Raw genomic sequence first — 19,080 nt, forward strand, 5'->3', positions numbered from 1 at the left:
AAGAAAGGTAGTTCTTCAGAAAAAAAAAAAATGATTTCTTTTGAAAACCGCGAGTGTAACTTGTCAAACCTTAAGCGGCATTTAAATCTGTCGCGGGGAAGGTTCTGGAGCGGGCCTCTCTGCCCCCGGCAGGGAAAAGAGAGCCAAGGACCTGACCCCGCGGAACGGAATCACGCGCGCACGAGGCTGTCTATCCACACGCGGAGGGGGTGTGGAAGGTGCGGCTTCTCGGTCGGCGTATGGAGAGGAGTCTGCGTCCTAAACAGCCCTGCTCCCTCCACCCTGCTGCTTAGCAGCGATGAGCTCTGTCCTGCAGAAGCCTGCAGCTCCCAGGGCCGGGCAGTGGGTGCTCCGTGGGCCCCCGGCTCCTGGGGCCGGGCAGTGGGTGCTCCATGGGCCTCCGGCTCCCGGGGCCGGGCAGTGGGTGCTCCATGGGCTCCTTGCCCTGGGCAGGTGTGGTGCAGGAGGACAGCAAGGCCCAGCCTGCACGAGGCCCTGGGTCGCAGCACAGACTCCGGGGTTCGTCTTCCAGGACCTGAGCCTCCCAGGACCTGTTCGTCTTCCAGGTCCCCGGGCCGGGTGGACTTGACGTGAGGCAGCGCACACGGAGTGTGGGAACGCGCTTTGCACCCTGACGCGGAGGGTTGTGACAGGTCATGGCCCCGAGAGGGGCCTGGTCTCCACTCCTGCCCCGCCCCCACCAGCGAGCCTGGCAGAGGGAATCCTGCATAGACACACTGACCGCACACACATGAAATATGTACTTTCCTAGGCACCGGGGTTTTCAAAAGGTGACTTCAGAAACAGTCCACAAATACAAAGACAATGGGGAGGGAGGTGTTTTCAGATTAGACAGAAACCACATGAAAGTGGCCCCAGGAATTGGGACGAGGTTTGAACTTGACTCAGCAGTGGGTGGGGGCTGATCCGAGAGGGAGAGCCGGATCCGAGGGCAGCCAGGAAGCAGGGGTGGGCGGCGCCCAGAGGGGAGAGCCCGGAAGCCCCCTCCCCACAGCCCCGTCCCCCACCTGGGCCCGTCTCCCCCGGGATGGTGGGCAAAACGTGTCTCCGTGGGCCTGTGTGGGTCTTGCCACCAGGGGCTTCGAGGACTCGGGGCGCATTGCCCTAGAAAGCACGCATGGGAAGGAGGGAGGCAGGCCCAGCGGGCTGACACTGTGCCCAGGTCACAGGAGGGGAGTCTGGCTCCTTCCTTCGGGGCTTCGGTGGCCCCTGAATTCTGCCATCAAGGGTCTCTAAGGGACAATGGCACGAGGGCGGTGAGAGCAGGGAGAACGACCTCCTCTGGGCAAATGTGTCATCCACGCACACAACGGAACAGGGACGCCACGTGCGTGTGCAGGTGCCGAATGTCTGGCACGTGACACACAGGGCCCACACGCAGGCCAGCCCCGGCCGGAGCGACGTTCTCCCCGCTGGGGTCGCCTGGGCCCTCGTTCGGTGCTGGTGGGTCTGACACACCGGACGTGGGCAGTGTGAACACGTGACGTCACTCCGTGTCCCGTGTGAGGTCAGAACGTCAGCGGAACCCAGCTGACCATCCGCCCGTCCCTCCCGCGAGACGTTAGTGTGCACTTGCTCGGCTGGGGACCGGACAGCGCCTTGCAGGTTCCGTCCTGTCTGTAGCTCCCCATTGTGCCCCCACGAGAGGAGGAAGTCCCGGATCCGGGGACCGTCCGCGGAGTCTTTGCTGGTCCCCGGGGCGGGCAGGCTGGCCGTGGGGGCCCCAGCTTCTGCCCTCGTCACTCATGCTTTCTCCCGGGGAGACTCGAGGCAGGCTGTCCCCCAAGGCTGGTCTCTGCTGGGGGGCCGGCTCCTTCACGGCTTCGGGACCTTCCAGGCCAGGCTGTGTGGCATCTGGGCCGAAGGAACAAAGGACACCCAGATGTGACTGTGTTCTCCCCGCCCGTGCGGGACGCGCAGAATGGCTGGAAATCGGGGGCGAGGGGGGTTTGGAGCCTCCAGGAGCTACCCCTCCGGGAGAGCGGTACTCTCAGAGACTCCTGGGAAGGGACCCCCCCCAAGGGGCTGGAGGGAAGGGAGGCCGGCGGGTGGACGCGTGAGCCCTCAGCAGGTGTCGCCGAGAGAATCGGGCTGCCACCGGGCCACAAGTCGGGATCTGTGGACGCTGAGCCTGGGGCAGGCTGGGTCACCCTAAAGAAATGTGCCGTGTGAGATTTTGTTATTTCTCTAGTTTGCTCTTTTCAGGCGGACTTGGGGTGCTGAGGATTTTCTCACGGCTAAGGAACGACGCGCTGCGGCGAAGGAGGGGGCGGAGAACAGCGTCCCGTCCTGTCCTCCCGCCTCGTGACTGACACTTGCAGACAGGCCCTCAGCCGGGGGGGAGGCTGGCTGGCTGTGCTGGACTCGGATCAGCCTCCCCGAGCCGGCGCCCCACGTCGGCCCCGCAGGAGGAGGGGAGACGGAGCGCGTCCTGGGTCCCGCACGTGGCCAAGAAGAGCTAGTGGGTTTTGCAGTTTTTCCTGTGCTTCTCTTTTGGGATTTCGTTAGTGTCTACTGATCACAGACGCAGTGTGCCGCAGAGGGTCCCCCGGTGCGGGGTGGGGGGCATTCTCGGGGCCTCTGCCTTCGATCTGGGGACACTGCTTTGTGGCACTGACACCACCGGTGGGCTCCTGACCGGGCCTCCCTCGTCGGCCGGCCGCATGCTTGCTTTTGGTCCTGGGTGCCCCTCGTGCCCGCTCCATGCCGCTCCCACGGGGGGTGCCCTGCCACGGCTCCCGGGGCCTCCCTGCCGGGCCCTGACCGCTGTTCACAGGCTCCCACCAGACGCCCCACCCGGAAGCCCCACGGGCCCCTCCGAGTGGTGACGGGACAGGACCCCTTCCTTCACACCGTCTCGCCCCCACCGTCCTGCCCTCTGCTCGGATCGTTGTCCGGCCAGCTGGGCCCACCAGCCGTGGCGTCAACCCTGATGCTTCCCGTCCACCAGGCGTCAAGGATGGAATGGGTCCTGCCTCCAGTGCCTCCTGCGTCCAGGCTACTACACGGACCCTGCTTCCCTCATCTTCCTCAGGTGGCCTCTTACTGACTCGTACAGAGCACTGGAACAGCCCAGAATGGTGTTAGCCACCCACCTCTCCTGGGGACTGTGGACAGGGATCCCGGCTCACCTCCCCGCACCACAGGGCCGTGCCTGGGGCCCGGCACACGTCCCACGTAAAAGTCCGGGGTGGCCATCCAGCTGGGGCGAATTCTCCAGGGGGGTCCTCGGCCCTGAAGGCGGTGTTGGGGGCCACCCCCGCGTGCCGATGCGCGGGCACACGCCCCTCCAACAGGGCCTTCCCAAGCTCTTTCCAGGCCACGGTGCATGAGGACATCGAGATATCCGTGCCACGGGAGGCAGTAAATGGTGAGGTCACTTCTGTTGGAGCCCCTGGCACGGCCGTGCCTCATTCCCAGCGCTCCTGCGTCCCCCTCCCCAGCCCCCCGCAGAGCACAGGGAGGGGTTTCTCTAGCGGGGCTGGTCTGGGGAGGAAACCCGGCCACATGTCACACCCGGAGCCCCGGGGGCATCAGATCTGACAGCCAGGAGAGCCGGATGCGGGGACACCCGTCTGCACCCCTGACCCCCCGGGCGGGGAGTCCTGGGGGCTCGGGCAGCTCCACAAGTTCTCCACTTCCTCTGAAGGACGAGGGGGGCTGGATCCTCGCAGACCCCCCGCCCTGCCCTCCACCCTCTCTGCCCTCTCTTCCTCCTCATTCCAGCGGGACATGACCTGTCGCCCTCTGCTTCCAGGGGAGGCGAGGGTGCGCGCTCCCGTGTCCCCGCGGCCGCTGCCTGCACCCGTCCACCTGTGTCTCCATGGCTCTGTCCCTATTTGTCCCTGTGATTTCCACCTGGGAGGCGGCTCAGCGGGTTGACTCTCCAACCAGCTTTCAGCCTTTGCAGTTAACGCTGCTACCCTGGATTGAGGGCTCAGACTCCTTTCACACCATCACATGTTAAAGTGCGTTTTTGCCTAAATGACACTGTGGGGCTCTCACTAGGCACCTGGTACTTTCTGCTAAGTCGAGCAGCCGGCGCCCCGCCCCGCGGCTCCCTGAGGGCGGCTGTGTGTACACGGGCCTGCCCGCCAGCCCGGCCCCTCTCTGAAAAACCCAGCCTCGCACCCTGCTTGCATGAGGGTGTGTCACATGTGTGTGCGGGGCTGAGCCTGGAATGATTAACACGTGTGCGATGACTTGTGTGGGGTCGGGGCAAGGCCCACGGCAGCCGGACATGGAATCAAGTTTGCATCTGCCGGTGTGCTGGCGTGTGACCCCCGGTCACGGCTTTGAGGACACGCAGGGCCCGCGTGGCTGTGGAGGGTCGGTGAGCGCCATCAGGCAGGGGGGAGGTGGGAGCCCAGAGCGGCCCCCGCTGTGCCCCTGGCCTGTCAACAGTCCCGCGGGTCACAGGGAGACCTCACTCGAGTCCACAGCTGGTGGGGACCAGGAGTCACCGAGGCCCCGAGGGGAGCCCTGCGGGTATCTCACTGAGAACCGGGCCCTCCTCCCACCCGTCTGTTCCACAGCTGAACACAGAGGGAGGGGCCCTTTCCCTCATTTCCAGAAACGTCCAGCAGTTTCCTACTGGCTTTACCTGGGCTGGAGTCAGCCCTGTGCAGAGGGAGGGCCATGGATGGGAAGGCGGGGCCGAGGCCTGGTGCCAGGGCTGTGGTATCCCTCAGCCTGCGGGCGCTGCCCTGTCCCCAACGTGGATCCGCGGCTGGGACTTCCAAGGTCACCACCTGGTGGAGAAGAGTCTGACCCGCCCGCCTCGGGAGCCCCCTGCGTGGGGACACTGGCGTGTCGGGCTGAGCCGGGGACCCACCTGCCCCCCGCCCTCCCCTTTCCTGGGGAGGGCACCTCTCCAATGGCCACGTTCAGGATCACCCTCGGGCCTGAAGATCCTCACGCACGCGGGATCACACTCAGGTGTGAAAACCTTTTTGGGCTCATCTTAGGTTTGCACACGGCTGGAAGCCGTCACGTGGAATGACGGACCGCAGGGCCCTGGGCAGCCTCACCAGCAGGAGCAGGTGCACGGGGCAGCCCCTGTCACACCCGCCCCACGGGTCGCGCCCTCTGTGGGATGGCACGTGTATCCCTCCCAGGATACAGGGAGGGACCAGGAGCCCCCTCCCCTTACTGCTGAGCGGGGCTCCGTGGGCTTGGACCACGGCCTGGTTAACCGAGGACGTCTTGGCCACTCCCGGTTGGGGCCAAACTGCCCTGAACACTCGCCTGCCGCTTTGCATGTGAACGGCATGCACATGTTTTCAAGGACGTGAAATGCTAGAAAAATCCCTAAGTAAGTCATGATCAACACAGGGCCAAGCTCACCAGCGCAGCACCGGGTGAAGGCCGCGTTCCTTGGGCTCCCGCAGACCTGCTTTGTTCTTGCTGGACGAGGAGCTCACTACCCCGAGCCTGGACTTCTCTTCTGTGAAAGGGGGGCAGTGACAACAGGGGCTTTGCGGCTGCTTGTTCAGATTAAGCGGGCCAGTTTGTGTCAGTGCTTAGCGCGTGTCCCGGGAAGTGGGGGCCAGTGTCATCATCACCCAGAATATCGATGGGGCTCACCCCTCCCGCCTGCTCCAGGCGGCTCTGGTCCTGTCCACGCCCACCTGACTTCCTGCCCCCTGACCGCCCCCTCACCAGCGAGCCCCCCTTCGCGCCTCCCAGATGACCTCCCGCCGGAGATTCCTGCGCTTAGAAAACGTGTTCTTACTCATTTTATGAATGTTCTTATCAAAAAGCATCACCCATTCAACTTGACTTTATGAGCAGGATTATTTCCTTTTTCTTCCTAAAGAAAAGATGCCACCTTGCCAAGGTAGGGACGTTTTTATGGTTCATTCAAACCCAGATGTATCGTTTTAGATTTATAGGAAGCACGCCCCGTGCCAAACCCTTATGGCGTGTGTACGAAACAAGGGGGTCAGGCTCAGCAGCAAACCCTTCCCAGCCCTCGGCCCTCGGTGCCTGTCTTCCTGCCCGTGGCAGAGAAGGGGCTGCTGGGAGAAGGTCCTGGGGGAAGGTCGGTCTGGCTGCTTAGGCCGTGAGGCGCCAAGGGCCTGCCGGAGGCTGCAGGCTGTGAGGAGGGCACCCGGGTAGTGACTGCTAGGGAACGGGGTGCACCCGGCCCTGCAGACAGCCGGCCCCATGCAATTGTTCTCTCCGGTGCCGCCCCCGGAACGCAGCCCTTCCTGTACCCTGGAGAGGAGGCCTGGGGCCTCTGTGCGGGGCAGAGAACAGGGGCACCAGGAGCCGTGTCTCTAATTACGGTCGGAGGCTCCCCAGCGACGGTGAGGCCAGGCCGGTCTCCCGCTCCTCTTTAACAAGACTCTGAAGCCGAAACTGCCCGTTGGCCCAATTGAGGTGGTTGTTCCAAAGGACACATTTGCGAGGGAATGGGGGAAGTCAGAGGGTCTTGAGCTGCCCCCTGGTACTTTTCTATTTTAGCATCTTTTTACAGTAACTTTGGCAAAGTGCGACAGCGACTCGGGTCAATGCAGTTGCGTAGGGAGGGCCTAGAAACTTCTGCCCCGGCACTGGCTAGCAGCTGCAGAGTCAACTCCCTGCGGAGGGGCGGGGGTCCAGAACGGGACGCTGCAGCCTGCAGGGCGGACAGACCGAAGGACTGGATGGAGGGGCCGCCAGTGAGGTGCGCCCCCGCCCCGCCTCCCCGTGCTCGTCCCTCTTCGTCAGCTCTCCGTTGGGGAAGACGGTGGGTGGCCTGGTTCTTTGCACACCTTCAGCTGGCCTCTGGAGGCGAGAGCGCAGGGGACCCGTGTCTAACACAGGCCCTGAGAAGCCATTTCCTGCAGCCCCTTCTTTTTGCAGATGGAGAATCTTCCAGCCCAGCGCCAGAACATAAGCCTGCGAGCCGCGTTCCCAGGTTGGGCTGCTCGACGGCGCTCCCCCGGCCCAGGCGTCCACCTTCGTGGAATTCCAACAGTCCCCGGGAGTGCCGGCCCCTTGGGGGCGTGGCTGTCACGGTCCCCTCAGGGGCGTGGGTTCCTCTTCCCTGACGAGGGAGCGATGAATCGCTTCCTGCATACCTTGTGCTCTGTGCTTCCAACAAGGACGACTGGGGGCACGAGGAGGGTAGACGGGGCAGAGGGCCAGCTCGGTGACAGACCGGGGCAAGCACAGCGGTGAGTCAACCCCTGTTGTCTGTGCTCCACCGGATCTGTCGTCCCCGTGTGACGACCAGGGAAACTGAGGCACAGTAGTTAAATAACCCGCCGAGTCAGGGCGCCTGCGGGTGTCCACAGGGAGCATCCTGGGGGGTGGGGGTGGGGGAGGCTGCTGCCGCCTCCTGGTGTCGGTGGGACACGTGTAGGTGGACAGTGCACGTCCTCGGCGAGACAGTGGCACGTCCCTCCCAAGAGCGCTGTCTGTGGTGGGTTTGGAAACACCCTTGCTGGCCGCTCTGCTCAGGAGACAGCCTTGGACGGCCAGCGTGCTGCCCCTGTCAAGCACAGAGCCCTTCGGGACTTCCTCCCGTGGCCAGGGATGCTGTCCCCACCTCACTGCGCCAGCTCGGCCTCTGCGGGGCCCCCCTTCTGTTCCAGTCCCTACGTCTGTCCTGAGGCTTCCTCTCTCATCTGTGGCCCCGCGAGTCCAGAGGAAGCCTGGCCCCACTGCCGCCAGCCTGCCCCCTGTGTGCTTCCCCTCCCGTCTCCCCTGCCTGTGCCTCGTGGGAATGAGGGCTCTCACTGCGTGCCCCAGCAGTTGCACCGAGGAGGACGCCGTCCCCTCGGAAACGCTGTGTCCGGTCAGTCACCCGCTCTTCCTGAACGCTCTGTCTTCAGGGACACCTGTCCCTCCTCCTGCTCCACCAGCTTTGCTGGCTGTCCTGCTGACTCAGTAGTTTTCACACATCGTTTTGAACAGGACCCCTGGCACTCTTAAAAATGATTGAGGACCCCAAAGAGTTTTTGCTTATTCCATCCGAAATTGAACATGAAAAAAATTTAAAAACACTTATCGGTTGATTTAAAAATAAGAGTCATGACAAGTTTATAGTTTTGGCTTTTACGGTGGTGCATCCCATCCGTTTTGAGCGAATTTCTGATTATGGGTGAGGTAGGGGTTCGGGGTCATTCTTTCGCATGTGGCTGTCCCACTGCCTCGGCACAGTTCGTTGGAAATCGGCCATTCCCTATGGAACCGTGTCAGGATCCTGCTGAAGATCTGCCGACCACAGATGTGAGGTCCAGTGCTGGACTCTCAGTTCAATTTCGCCGATCTATACGCGTTGTGCGGGTACCACACTATCTTGGTTACGGTAGCTTTGAAGTAGCTGTTAAGTCAGGAAGTGTGAATTTTTCGACTTCCTTCTTTTTCAGGACTGTCTAGACTATTATGGGTCTTTTTCATTTCCAAATGAATTTCAGGAGCAGCATGTCAATTTCTCTAGAAAAAGGCATCTGCGGTATTTACAGGAATTGTGTCGAGTTTGTATATCAACCCGGGGAGCTTTGCTATCTTCACAAAGTGAGGTCTCCCCATCCATGACCATGGATGGCCTTTCTTTTATTTAGGACCTTAATTTCTGTTGACAATGTCTTATAGTTTGGGGGTGGAAGTTACGTGCTTCCTTTGTTACATTTCTAACATTTATTCTGAGTATTGTATGCGTTTCAATGCTCTCATAAGCAGAACTGCTTTCCTAATTTCTTAATTTCCCATTGGCCATTGCAAGTGTATAGAAGCATAATAGATTTTTGCATATTGATTTTGTATCCTACAACTGTGCTAAACCCACTTATTACTAGTATTTTTTAATTTTTAATAATCAAAAATTTTAATTAGTGTTAAGGCAATAGAAAAATGTTTCATAACCCACTACATATATTAATTGCCATGTTAATTATCTATATAGGTACTATTAAAATTTATTTATTTTTGTTGATTACTTTTAATACTTTATGTAGTGGATTCATTAAGATTTTCTATATACAAGATCACGTCATCTGTGACAAGAGATAGTTCTTTTCCAAACTATTCTAAAAGAAAAATTCCAATCCTTTTCTTCCTTCTTTCTTCCCTCCCTCTCTCCCTCCCTCTGTTCCTTCCTCCCTTCCTTCCTTCCTTCCTTCCTTCCTTCCTTCCTTCCTTCCCTTTCTTCCTTCCCTCCCTCCCTTACCTCTTCCTTCCTTCTTTCCTTCCTCCCTCCCTTTCTCCCTTCCTTCCTTCCTTCCTTCCTTCCTTTCTTCCTTCCTTCCTTCTTTTCTTCCTTCCACCTGTAATTTTGTTTTCTGTGATTTCTTTTTCTGATTCAGTATCAGGGTGATATTAGCCACACAGAACAAACTTTTGAAATAGATTTTGAAACAATATTTGTAGAATAGTTTGTGAATAATTGATATGAATTCTTTAAGAAATATTCAATACAATTCACTAGTGAAACCATCTGGTCCTGGGCTTTTCTTTGCCGGATGTTTTAAAATTACTACTCATATCTCTTTACTTGTTGTAGGTCTGTTCAGAGTTTTCGTTTCTTCTTGAGGAAGTGTTGATAATTTCTACCTTTCTAGCAATTTGTCCACTTTGTCTAAATTATCTAATTTGTTAGCATGCAGTTGTTCATAGCACTATCGTATAATACTTTCTACTTCCACAAGATTGGGGTAGGGATGTCTCTCTTTCATTCCTGATTTTAGTAATTTGAGTCTTCTAGCTAACAGTTTGTCCATTTTATTGATCTTCACAAAAAGTTAACTCTATTATTTTTTTTTACTCCTTATGTATTTCTGGTAAGTCCCTACTATTTCTTTCTCTATTTGCTTCAGATTTAGTTTTCTCTTCTTTTTCTAGGATCCTACCATGAAAAGTTATGTTATCAGTTTGAGATCTTCTCTGTTTGTCAAATTTATTGATTTATTTTTAGAGAGAGAGACAGAAAGTGCGAGTGGGGGCGGGGGGGCGAGGGAGGGGCAGAGAGAGAGGGAGGGAGAGAATCCCAAGCAGTCTCCCCATTGTCAGCACAGAGTCTGACATGGGGCTTGATCCCATGAACCATGAGATCATGACCTGAGTGAAATCAAGAGTCAGACACCTAACTGATTGAGCCACCCAGATGCCCCTGAGATCTTCAGTTTTAATATAAGTAGCTATAGCATTAAATTTCCCTCTAAGTACTGCTTTAGCTGCATTTTGGTAGCCTACATTTTGGTAGGCTATCTTTTTTACTTCCAGTCATATCAAAGTAGTTTCTAATTTCCCTTGGGATTTCTTCTTTGACTCATTCGTTATTTAGAATATGTTGTTTAATATCCACATAATTTTTAATTTACCAAATTTCTTTCTGTTATTGATTTTTAATTTCATTCCATTGATATTGGAGAGCATACTTTGTATGATTTATATCCTTTAACATGTACCTGAGCTTGCTTATGGTTTTGGATGTCATCTATCTTGGAGAATGTATTGTATGTGCCTGAAAAGAATGTGTATTCTGGTGTTGTTGAGCATTCCATAGACATCTGTTAGGGCCACTTGATTTGCACTGTTGTTTAAGTCTTCTATTTGCCTGTTGATCTGCCTTGTTGTTCTATCATTCTTGAAAGTGGACGTCAAAGTTTCCAACTATTATTGTGGAATTTTCTATTTCTTGCTTCAATTCTGTTAGTTTTTATTTCCCATGTTCTTAGGTGCATACAAGTTGATGATTCTTATATTACCAGATGCATTGACCCTTTCATCATTATAAAATGTCCCCCTTTGTGTCTAGTAACATTTTAAAATTTTAATTTATTTGACCTGATGTTAGTAAGGCCACCCCAGATTTTTATGATTATTGTTTGCATAAGAAATATTTTTCCATCCTTTTTTCTTTTAACCTAGTTGAATGTTTGAATCTATGTGTAGCTCCTGTGGGAAGAATAGTTAGATCTTTGTTTTTAAATCCAGTTTGACAAGCTGTCTTTTGATTAGATTGTTAATCCATTCACATTTAGTGTTAGTATCGATATGGTTATGTCTACCATTTATGGCTACCATTTAATGTTTTCTCTATGAGCGTGTTCTCCTTACTTCTCTGTTTCTCCTTTGCACTAAGTGATATTTTCTAGTATAACATTATAATTTCTGTAATGAGTTTCACCATATATTTTAAACTTATTTTCTCAGTGGTAGCTGTAGTGCTCATAATATACACCTTAAGTTAGAATCAACTCCAGATTTATACTAAAAGTTCTGGGAGATATTGGGATGTTACTCCTATATAGTCCCCTTGTTATACATATTGCATCTATATATGTTACAAAAATAACGATGCATTGTTATAATTATCACCTTATATAATTGTATATTTTTTCAAAGAAACCGGAAGAAGAAAGGACAGCAAATATGTATTTTTGATGTTCATTATATTAATCTTCTTATCATTTCTTGTTCTCTTAATTTATTCCTGCAGATTCAAGTTACCATCTGGTGTTATTTTCTTACTTCAATATAGCTTTGCTACCACTCACCTCCTGTGTATATTGTCAGATATATTACATAGCCATGTTACAGTCCCAACAATACAATTATATCATGTTATTTTATATAATTGCTTTTTAAATTGGCTATGAGAAAAAGGAGAAGATATATGTAATTATACTGTCTTTTATAATTACTAACATAATTACTTTTACCAGCACTCGTGTGTGTGTGTGTGCGCGTGCGCGCGTGTGTGTGTGTGTGTGTGTGTGAATTCAAATTACCATCTGGTGTTACTTGCTTCCAGTCTGAAGAACTTCTTTTGGCCTTTTTTTGTAAGGTGGGTCTACTAGCAACAAATCCATCTGTTTTTGTTTATCTGGAAATGTCTATTTCACCTTCCTTTTTCCAAGATAGTCTTTCTAGATATAAGAGCCTTGGTTGATAGTTTTTTCTTTCAGCACCTTGATTATGCCATCCACTGCCTCTGGCCTCCATTGCTTCTAATAAGAAGTTAGCTGTAAATCTTACTGGAGTTCTTTGCAAGTGACAAGTTGATTTTTGGTTGCAGATTTCAAGATTTTCTTTGTCTTTCAACATTTTTACTACGATGTGTCTGTTTGTGGCTCTCTTTGCATGCATCCTACTTGAGATTGATGAGTTCCTTAGATTGTGTAGGTTAATATTTTTCACTGATTTGGGGAAGTTTCAGCCACTATTTCTACGGATATTCCTTGGTGTCACTTCTTTCCTTCTGGTGCCCCCATCACACACGTGTTGGCATGCCATGTGTATTCCACATTTCTCTATGGCCCCATTGTTCTTTCTTCCTTCTTTTCTCTTGAGATTGCATGTGTCTTCCTTCAAGTTCACTGATTCTTTCTTCTGCAAGCTGAGATCTACCATTGAGCCCTTCCAGTGAATTCTTCATTGGGCTTATTATATAATTTTCCATTCCAGAATTTCCCTTTGGCTGTTTTTTTTTAATAATTTAAATTTTTTTATTGAAATTCTCTACCTGATGAGACATTGTCATTATACCTTCTTTTACTTCCCTAAACACAGTTTCCTTTCATTCTTTGAACATATAACAGCTGCTCTGAAGTCTTTGTTGAGTCTAACAGCTAAGCCCTTTCAAAAACAGTTTTTGTTGCCCGATTTTCTTTATATGGGTCACGCTGTTTCTTTGCACGTCTCATAATTTTTTGTTGAACACTGGACATATTAGATAATATATTTTAGCAACTCCGAGTACTGAGTCTTTGGTCTGCAGGGCTTGTTAGTATTTGCTTGTTTATTTGTTTGGGGACCTGGCTCACAGTGTGCAACCTCTGATGTCACTCCCCAGAGGGCACAGTCTTGGGCTTGTGTTCAGCCACCCTGGGACGACAGTGGCTTTAGCAGGGCTCTCTCTGACTGTCTCTTTCCCTGTTCTCTCTGTTAAGTTGTCTTCCTCTGTTGGTATCACACTCAGCTCTTAGCCTCCACTGATGCTGACGCATTGCTCTATTGTTTTTGACAAGGCCCCTGGGCATAAACTGCCACAGTCAGGTTCAATTAAATTCAGGCCCCTTTGTGGGGTATTTGGGGCCTGTCTTTGAGCCTTGCTCCAGTGCCAGAAAGGCTCTTAGCTGTCTCTTTCGCTGGCTCTCTCTGGTAAACGACTAGCTAGTCTGTAGTTCACCTTGTACTCATGAAGTGACTGGCCTCTTCTTAATTTCTTACTACCAAAATCTCTGTCATTTCTGAAAGCACCTGTAGTTGAACTTGCTCCTGCTCTGTTCCAAATAAAGTCAGTTTCCTTGGAAAGAGCTACAGAGCTCTCTGTTCCTAAGGCCTATCCCTGCCTCCTGGGAAAAAAAAACCTCTGCCTCTGCTCTCTAGAACTAAGGGAGGGTACAATGGCCTGCCTCTTTTGGATGACACCCCTGCTTTACAAGCAGGAAACTGGTGGGGGTGTTGGCCGCTGGTCGTCTTGGCTCGTGTCTCTTGGAATGGAATCTCTGCCTTCCAAGCATGCTGGGGTGAGGGTGATCAGGGCCCATGGCCTTGGTGTGCCGCACCTGAGTCACAGGTTTTGAACCATGAGTGGGTCCTTGGTGGAAGAAGAGATCCTCAGACCTCCGAGCTGCTCTTGCCTGGAATATAGCTTTTGCAACACAGAGCTGGGACAAATCAGAAATGCTAGTGGCTTGGGCCTCGCAGAGAAAACTACAGCCCTAGCCTGACTTCTGGAATATGTATATATGTATATATCTAGCCACATGTTATGCTCGTTGTGTGTGTGTCGTAGATGATTAATAAATATTTTCCGAAGGAAAAGTGTCGATGAGTGGGATGAAGAGAAGATCACGAGGGCTCCAGTTTGGGGGTATTTTATGTAGAGTCCAGCAGGTTATCTAATGGGGTGGTGTCCTGGCCGAGAGGTTGGGCTGGGTGGACTTCAAGGTGCTTTCGGAAGATGAAATTTCATGATTCTAACTATAAACGTGAAACCCATCTGAGCCGCACATTTGAGCAGGCGACTCTACAGCCTCGTCCTGGGCACTGAACAGAAGACGTTCCCCTTGGACCGCCTGCCTGTCTCGGAGTATCCATGTGGGGTTTTCCTACCAGTGGGGGCCACGCTGGGGTTTTGAAACAGCACTCGGGCAGTTATCGAAAGTCTTCGGCTCTGAAGTAATGCTTAATGCTGACATACCACAACGCGTGTGACAGTGACCCGGTGGCACCTCTCCCTGGCCCGCTCCCACAAAAGCTCCTCCTTGGTCACACCAGCACACACTTCACCGGACTTCTTGCACTCTGAGCTGCATTCTCCACCCCCCACGGTGCTTTGTCGCCACATTCACGGAAAGCATGAACCCTGGGAGAAGTGAGCAGCCACTATTTGGTGTGATCGGGGAGGACCCAACAGAGCCCGCTCACAAATGGCCCCTGTTGTCTCAGGGCTGCCAGAAAGACATGTGTTTGTTCACATGCCTTGTTGCTGCTGAGATTAATTCTCTCTGTAAGAGAGGTGTTCCATCTTGGTTATAGTGAAATGCACAAAAAAATTGCCTTTGAATGGGCAAATGTGTTTTTGTATCTCAGACATCGCATCAAAACAGACTGTGGGTCCTCAAAGATCATCTCATGCGCTCTAGCCCAGGCCTAATGAGTATAGAAAACCACAAATGAGGCTCCGCAAATAAATACGTCTTCACATGGTTCTGCCTCTTTGTTCTTTCCTGGCTGCAGCCAGAAAGAACAGTGAGAAAGTTCAGGGCTCTTGTTTATGGCTCCGTTGTGAAACAGAACTGTTATCTCCCGTTAGATCTCTTGCCTTGATGGAGAGCGTCAATATCTAGTAGCACTCGCCCACAACCGTCGTCCATGAAATGAAAAGCGGGATATGTGGAATCCAAGCACATGACCTTCCAGTAACAGGCACTAATGAAATAAGAACAGCTTTCTTGAAACGAATGATCGCGGTGATTAATATGTGTGTCTTGTATCCTAATGAATGAATCAGCTAATTAGTCACCAGCCACCTACACTAATACGGCAGAGGTGTGATGTGGGTTTGGGCAGGGAGGATCTTTGGTTTCTTTATAGATTTCAGGATGCTAGAATATAATGGCGTTTGGAGTCCCGTACTGGAGCCTGGAACAGAATGAGGACATTAGGGAGAAAACAAGTGAATCTAAAAAGAGCCTGTTACTAGAACGGCACTGGTGTCAACGTCTAGTTTTGACCCGTGTATCATGGGTCACACTGGGGGAAGCTGGGTGAGGGGTACACGGGAACTTTCTGGACTAGTTTTGCAACTTTTTCTGTAAATCTAAAAGGATTCCAAAATGAAGAGTTTATTTAAAATATATAACGGCTCTAAAATTCCGCTGGAGGGTACAGTTAATATGATCCCTTCTTCAGTGTGCTCAAGAGTGGAGCAGAACTATCACGTGAACCCGGGGGGTGCAGTCAACAGTCAGGGTCCTCACAGGCTCTGCTTACCGGTCAGGTGGCCGCGGGCAGGTCAGCTTTCCCTGTGGCCTCAGTAGTCTCTTCTAGAAAGTGAGACATCGGACTCAGGGTCATCTCTGGAGTTGTCTCCGCTGGACACTCTGTGATTGAATGTGCAACTCACGTATATCTGGGGAGGGGGGCAAAAACCTCTGAAAGGTCACCGTCTTCTGCGGGAATCCAGCTGGTTCCCTTTAAGTGGCAGGAAAAATTAAGATGCTCCAAACCTGCTTGATAGCAGGGAAGAGTGCAAATTAATCCGTTTGAATTGCTAATTGGGGATTTAGTTGGCTGCACCGAGGGCTATGGGATGAAGCCCGGGGTTTCGCTGTCTTCCAAAGGCAGGGAAAAGATTCTCTCTCGGGGGACCCTGATGTCCTCTTGTGTGAAATGCAGAAACTGAGAAGACAGCCAGGAAAGCACTTCGGTTTAGCCCCTCAAAGGGCCGTATCCCAGGCCTGTCCTCCTGTCCTCCAGCGCAGCTCAAATGCTCCCTCACCTTCCATCTACAGGAAGGGTCTGTGATGCGGGCGTTATTTGGGTTAGAGCTGCTACAGCTTTGACCTAGACATCAGCGTAAGGACGGAGCCAGACGCAAGCGCACACGTGCCCCGGATACTGGCAGCTGCGGAAGAGCCTCGCAGGCATGGCGAGCTTGGTGGAAAAGTGTGGGCGGCTGCCAGGTGACTCAGGTGTGTCCAGAGAAGATTCTCTCTGCAAAACATCCCCCGCACCGGTCTGCCGAGTGCCCAAGAAGTTCCTTCTTGCTGCTACACTTCTATGGATAAAGGGATTAGTCTCTACTAGGATATCCTTAGGAACCAGAATTTATTAAGTTATCATTTGTCACATGCATCCCGATGTGAATTGATTAGTTCCTTTTCAACACGTGGGCTAGCCAGGAAGATAGTTTGATTGGGAAGGAGGAGGAGGGGGAGGAGGAGGAAAGAAATAATACCTGAGCAACCTGTGCTCCCAGAAGAGGGGGTCGTGGGAGAAGAAGGAGGGTGGCAGGAGCTGGAGGCAATGTGTCCCAGTTGCCGAGGGGGACAGTGCCTCCCTGTGCCCCCACCAGCCTTGCCGGCTGCGGAAGGGGTTCGCATCGGTGTGGATCCAGATCTTAGAAATGTGGGGCGAAGGGTCCTGTGCCGGGGATGTTGGGGAAGCCCTGAGCCACCTGTGCTCTCAGCAATTTCAGGTAGGAAAATATGAATTAAAGTAGGAAGGGACCTTTAATACCTTACAAGTATTAGTGATGTGATGCCGCCCCGTGATCGTCACGGTACAGAGCCCAGTACCTTGGTGCCCTAGTCAGATAAGGGGACAGCAAGCGGGCGAAGAATGGCCCTGGGCACAGTTGAGATGCTGATGAAATTAGTCACATCCCTTTCCAGCCTCTGTTGGAACCTTCAGGTCCCATTTTGTGTGGTGGTCCAGTACCTTCCCACAAACCGCCAGGGCCCTTGAGCTCCCTTCTGCCCACCGTACAGCCCTGCCTGAACCTCTCCTCCTCACACGGCCTACGAAGCTAACCCGCCTCTCGCTCCTTGAGACTTAGCCACCTCCCGTCTCAGCCCTTAAAAACCCGACCTCTGTGCGAGTGAATTTGTCGGACTCATTTAGGTTGCTGTGCTTAGGGCCTTCCAGGCTCCCCCTGTTTGGTTCACCATGCAACATTTTAACTTTGTAAAGCATTTTACATCTTTTGTGTTGTTGGAGTTTCACGATATCTCAGTAACTTGCCCAATTGTTGGCAGTAAGAGTGGAGTTCGGTTCAGGGCTCCTGAACTCCGGTGCCCGCCTCTGTCTACAGACCACGTGGTTTCTGCACGTCGAAAAATTCACATATTTGCGTCCTATGAAGGTCCAGTGAGTGATCTTACCCTGGCGCCCTGCGAGATGTTTTGGGGTGGTCAGCGCAGCCTTGGAGAGCCTGCGTCCTTGAAATCATAGCCTGAAGTCAGCTGGCCGTTCTGCCTGCACATTCGGTACTTCCTTCTGCTTCCCCATCTCCAAAGTTGGGCCTCCAGATGGCTTTCGCCACCCTGCCTTCCCTGTGGATTTTACTTCTTGTTTTGCCCATGAGTGGCTTCGGGGTCAGTGCTTTATTTCCCCAAGGAGTGTGCAAGACCACGGAGGGTGAGTGGCCCCTCTTCTGGCTGCAAAACCCCAGGGCTGGCTCAGGGCAGGCGCTCGGCCAAACTTGTTGAGCTGAATGGGGTTCATGCTGCTGGACAAGTCAGATGAAGGCATGCTCCTCCAAAATACAGGAGTGGGGAGAGGTCAATGATGTCCTGGGACTGACTTTTTAACTGACACAGAAATTACCCTCAAAACGGATACTGTGTGTTTTACGGAATCTCTTGGGTAAGCTGTCTGCTGACCCCGTGTTTTAGCAAGTGGGCAAAATTGACCCTTGGAATGCCTCCTTGGGGATGGACTTTGGAATTTCTTTGGATTAGCCTCAACATTGGTGAGTCTCCATCTTCTGAAGGTATACTTGGATTCTGGAAACGGTTAAGTCATTTGGAGCAAATTCTTAGGGGAAAAAAGGTTAATAATTAAGCAGGATGGTGCCATTTTTGAATATATAAACAAACAAGAAATTAACTGACTTTAAAGCAACTAACTGGACATTTCAATATACTTTGTATATTATTTCTTAAAGGAAGGAGGTTCAGTCAGATGTGTCTTTCTTGAAAGGCCAAGTGCTGTGCTGCACTGAGTCACCCAGACATCAATTTGGATGGGCCTCCAAGTATTTGAGGACAAGGGTTTTATCTTTTCACTTGTATCCTTCTCTTGGGGCTCATGGTCAGTGTCCAATAAAAGATTTTTCAACAAATGAATAAATGAATGACCTTGGGTATGTTATTAAAAAAAGAGTACAATTATTTTACACCAATGTGTGTGTGTGTGTGTGTGTGTGTGTGTGTTCCTTCTTGCCTAATGCTGCATGGTCACAAAAACTTAATGGCTTAAAATAGCAATCAACATTTTTTATCTCTCACTGTCTGTCTCAGTCAGATATTTGGGAAGGACCTGATGGGGCATTTCTCACTTAAGATCTCTCATGGAGTATCAGCCAGGTGCTGGTCAGGCCTCAGGCTCATCTGAAGGTTGGACTGGGGCTGGGTGGCTCACTCCCCAGGCGGTGCCCTCACACAGCTGCCAGGCTGGTGCTCAGACCCTCCTTGCATGGCCTTCCCCATTGGGCTGGTTGAGTGTCTCTGCTGCATGTTGCTGCTTCCCATGGTGAGCCACCCAGGAGACCCAGGCAGGGGCCACAATGCTTTTTATGACCTAGCTTTGATGGTCTCACTCCATCGCACCTGCCATGTTCTGTTGGTCAAGCAGGGCCAGTCCTGCTTCAGAATAGGAGGCTGCCGCTCTCTCTCCTACTACACCCCATAGGTATCCATTCATTCGACACATGTGTATTTGAAACAAATGTTTTTGATGTTTGTTTACGTTTGAGAGAGAGAGAGAGGGAGGGACAGAGCATGAGCAGGGGAGGGGCAGAGAGAGAGGAAGACACAGCATCCAAAGCAGGCTCCAGGTTCCGAGCTGTCAGCACAAAGCCCGACACAGGGCTGGAACTCACGAACCATGAGA

The 19,080-nt window shown here is 52.1% G+C and overlaps 1 protein-coding gene across 2 annotated transcripts; it reads right to left on the reverse strand.

The window, feature by feature from the left end:
* Positions 1–1,039: 1,039 nt before the first annotated feature.
* LOC122236469 lies at positions 1,040–18,692 on the reverse strand. Of its 2 annotated transcripts, XM_042977442.1 has the most exons (5): positions 18,527–18,692; positions 17,349–18,003; positions 5,368–5,467; positions 4,625–4,772; positions 1,040–1,875 (listed from the first exon to the last, which is right to left on the reverse strand). In XM_042977442.1, exons 2-5 carry the CDS (start codon positions 17,414–17,416, stop codon positions 1,583–1,585), a joined length of 609 nt encoding a protein of 202 aa, XP_042833376.1. In that variant the 5' UTR covers positions 17,417–18,003; positions 18,527–18,692; the 3' UTR covers positions 1,040–1,582. The 2 variants fall into 2 exon arrangements, with proteins under 2 accessions (XP_042833376.1, XP_042833377.1); XM_042977443.1 differs by lacking the exon at positions 17,349–18,003 and having other exon boundaries at positions 18,470–18,692.
* Positions 18,693–19,080: the final 388 nt, after the last annotated feature.

This window comes from Panthera tigris, chromosome A2 (assembly GCF_018350195.1).
Source record: "Panthera tigris isolate Pti1 chromosome A2, P.tigris_Pti1_mat1.1, whole genome shotgun sequence".
NCBI lineage: Eukaryota > Metazoa > Chordata > Mammalia > Carnivora > Felidae > Panthera > Panthera tigris.

What these genes read in the sequence shown, in the direction of transcription:
- LOC122236469 (XM_042977442.1), bottom strand. Translation starts at nt 17,416, where the DNA reads ATGATTTCAAGGACGCAGGCTCTCCAAGGCTGCGCTGACCACCCCAAA. An exon ending in ACATCTCGCAGGGCGCCAGG is followed by an intron (nt 5,468 to 17,348) that starts GTAAGATCACTC and finishes CCCCTTTCACAG; the next exon opens with AAGAGAAGTCCAGGCTCGGG. An exon ending in CTTCACCCGGTGCTGCGCTG is followed by an intron (nt 4,773 to 5,367) that starts GTGAGCTTGGCC and finishes CTTCTCCACCAG; the next exon opens with GTGGTGACCTTGGAAGTCCC.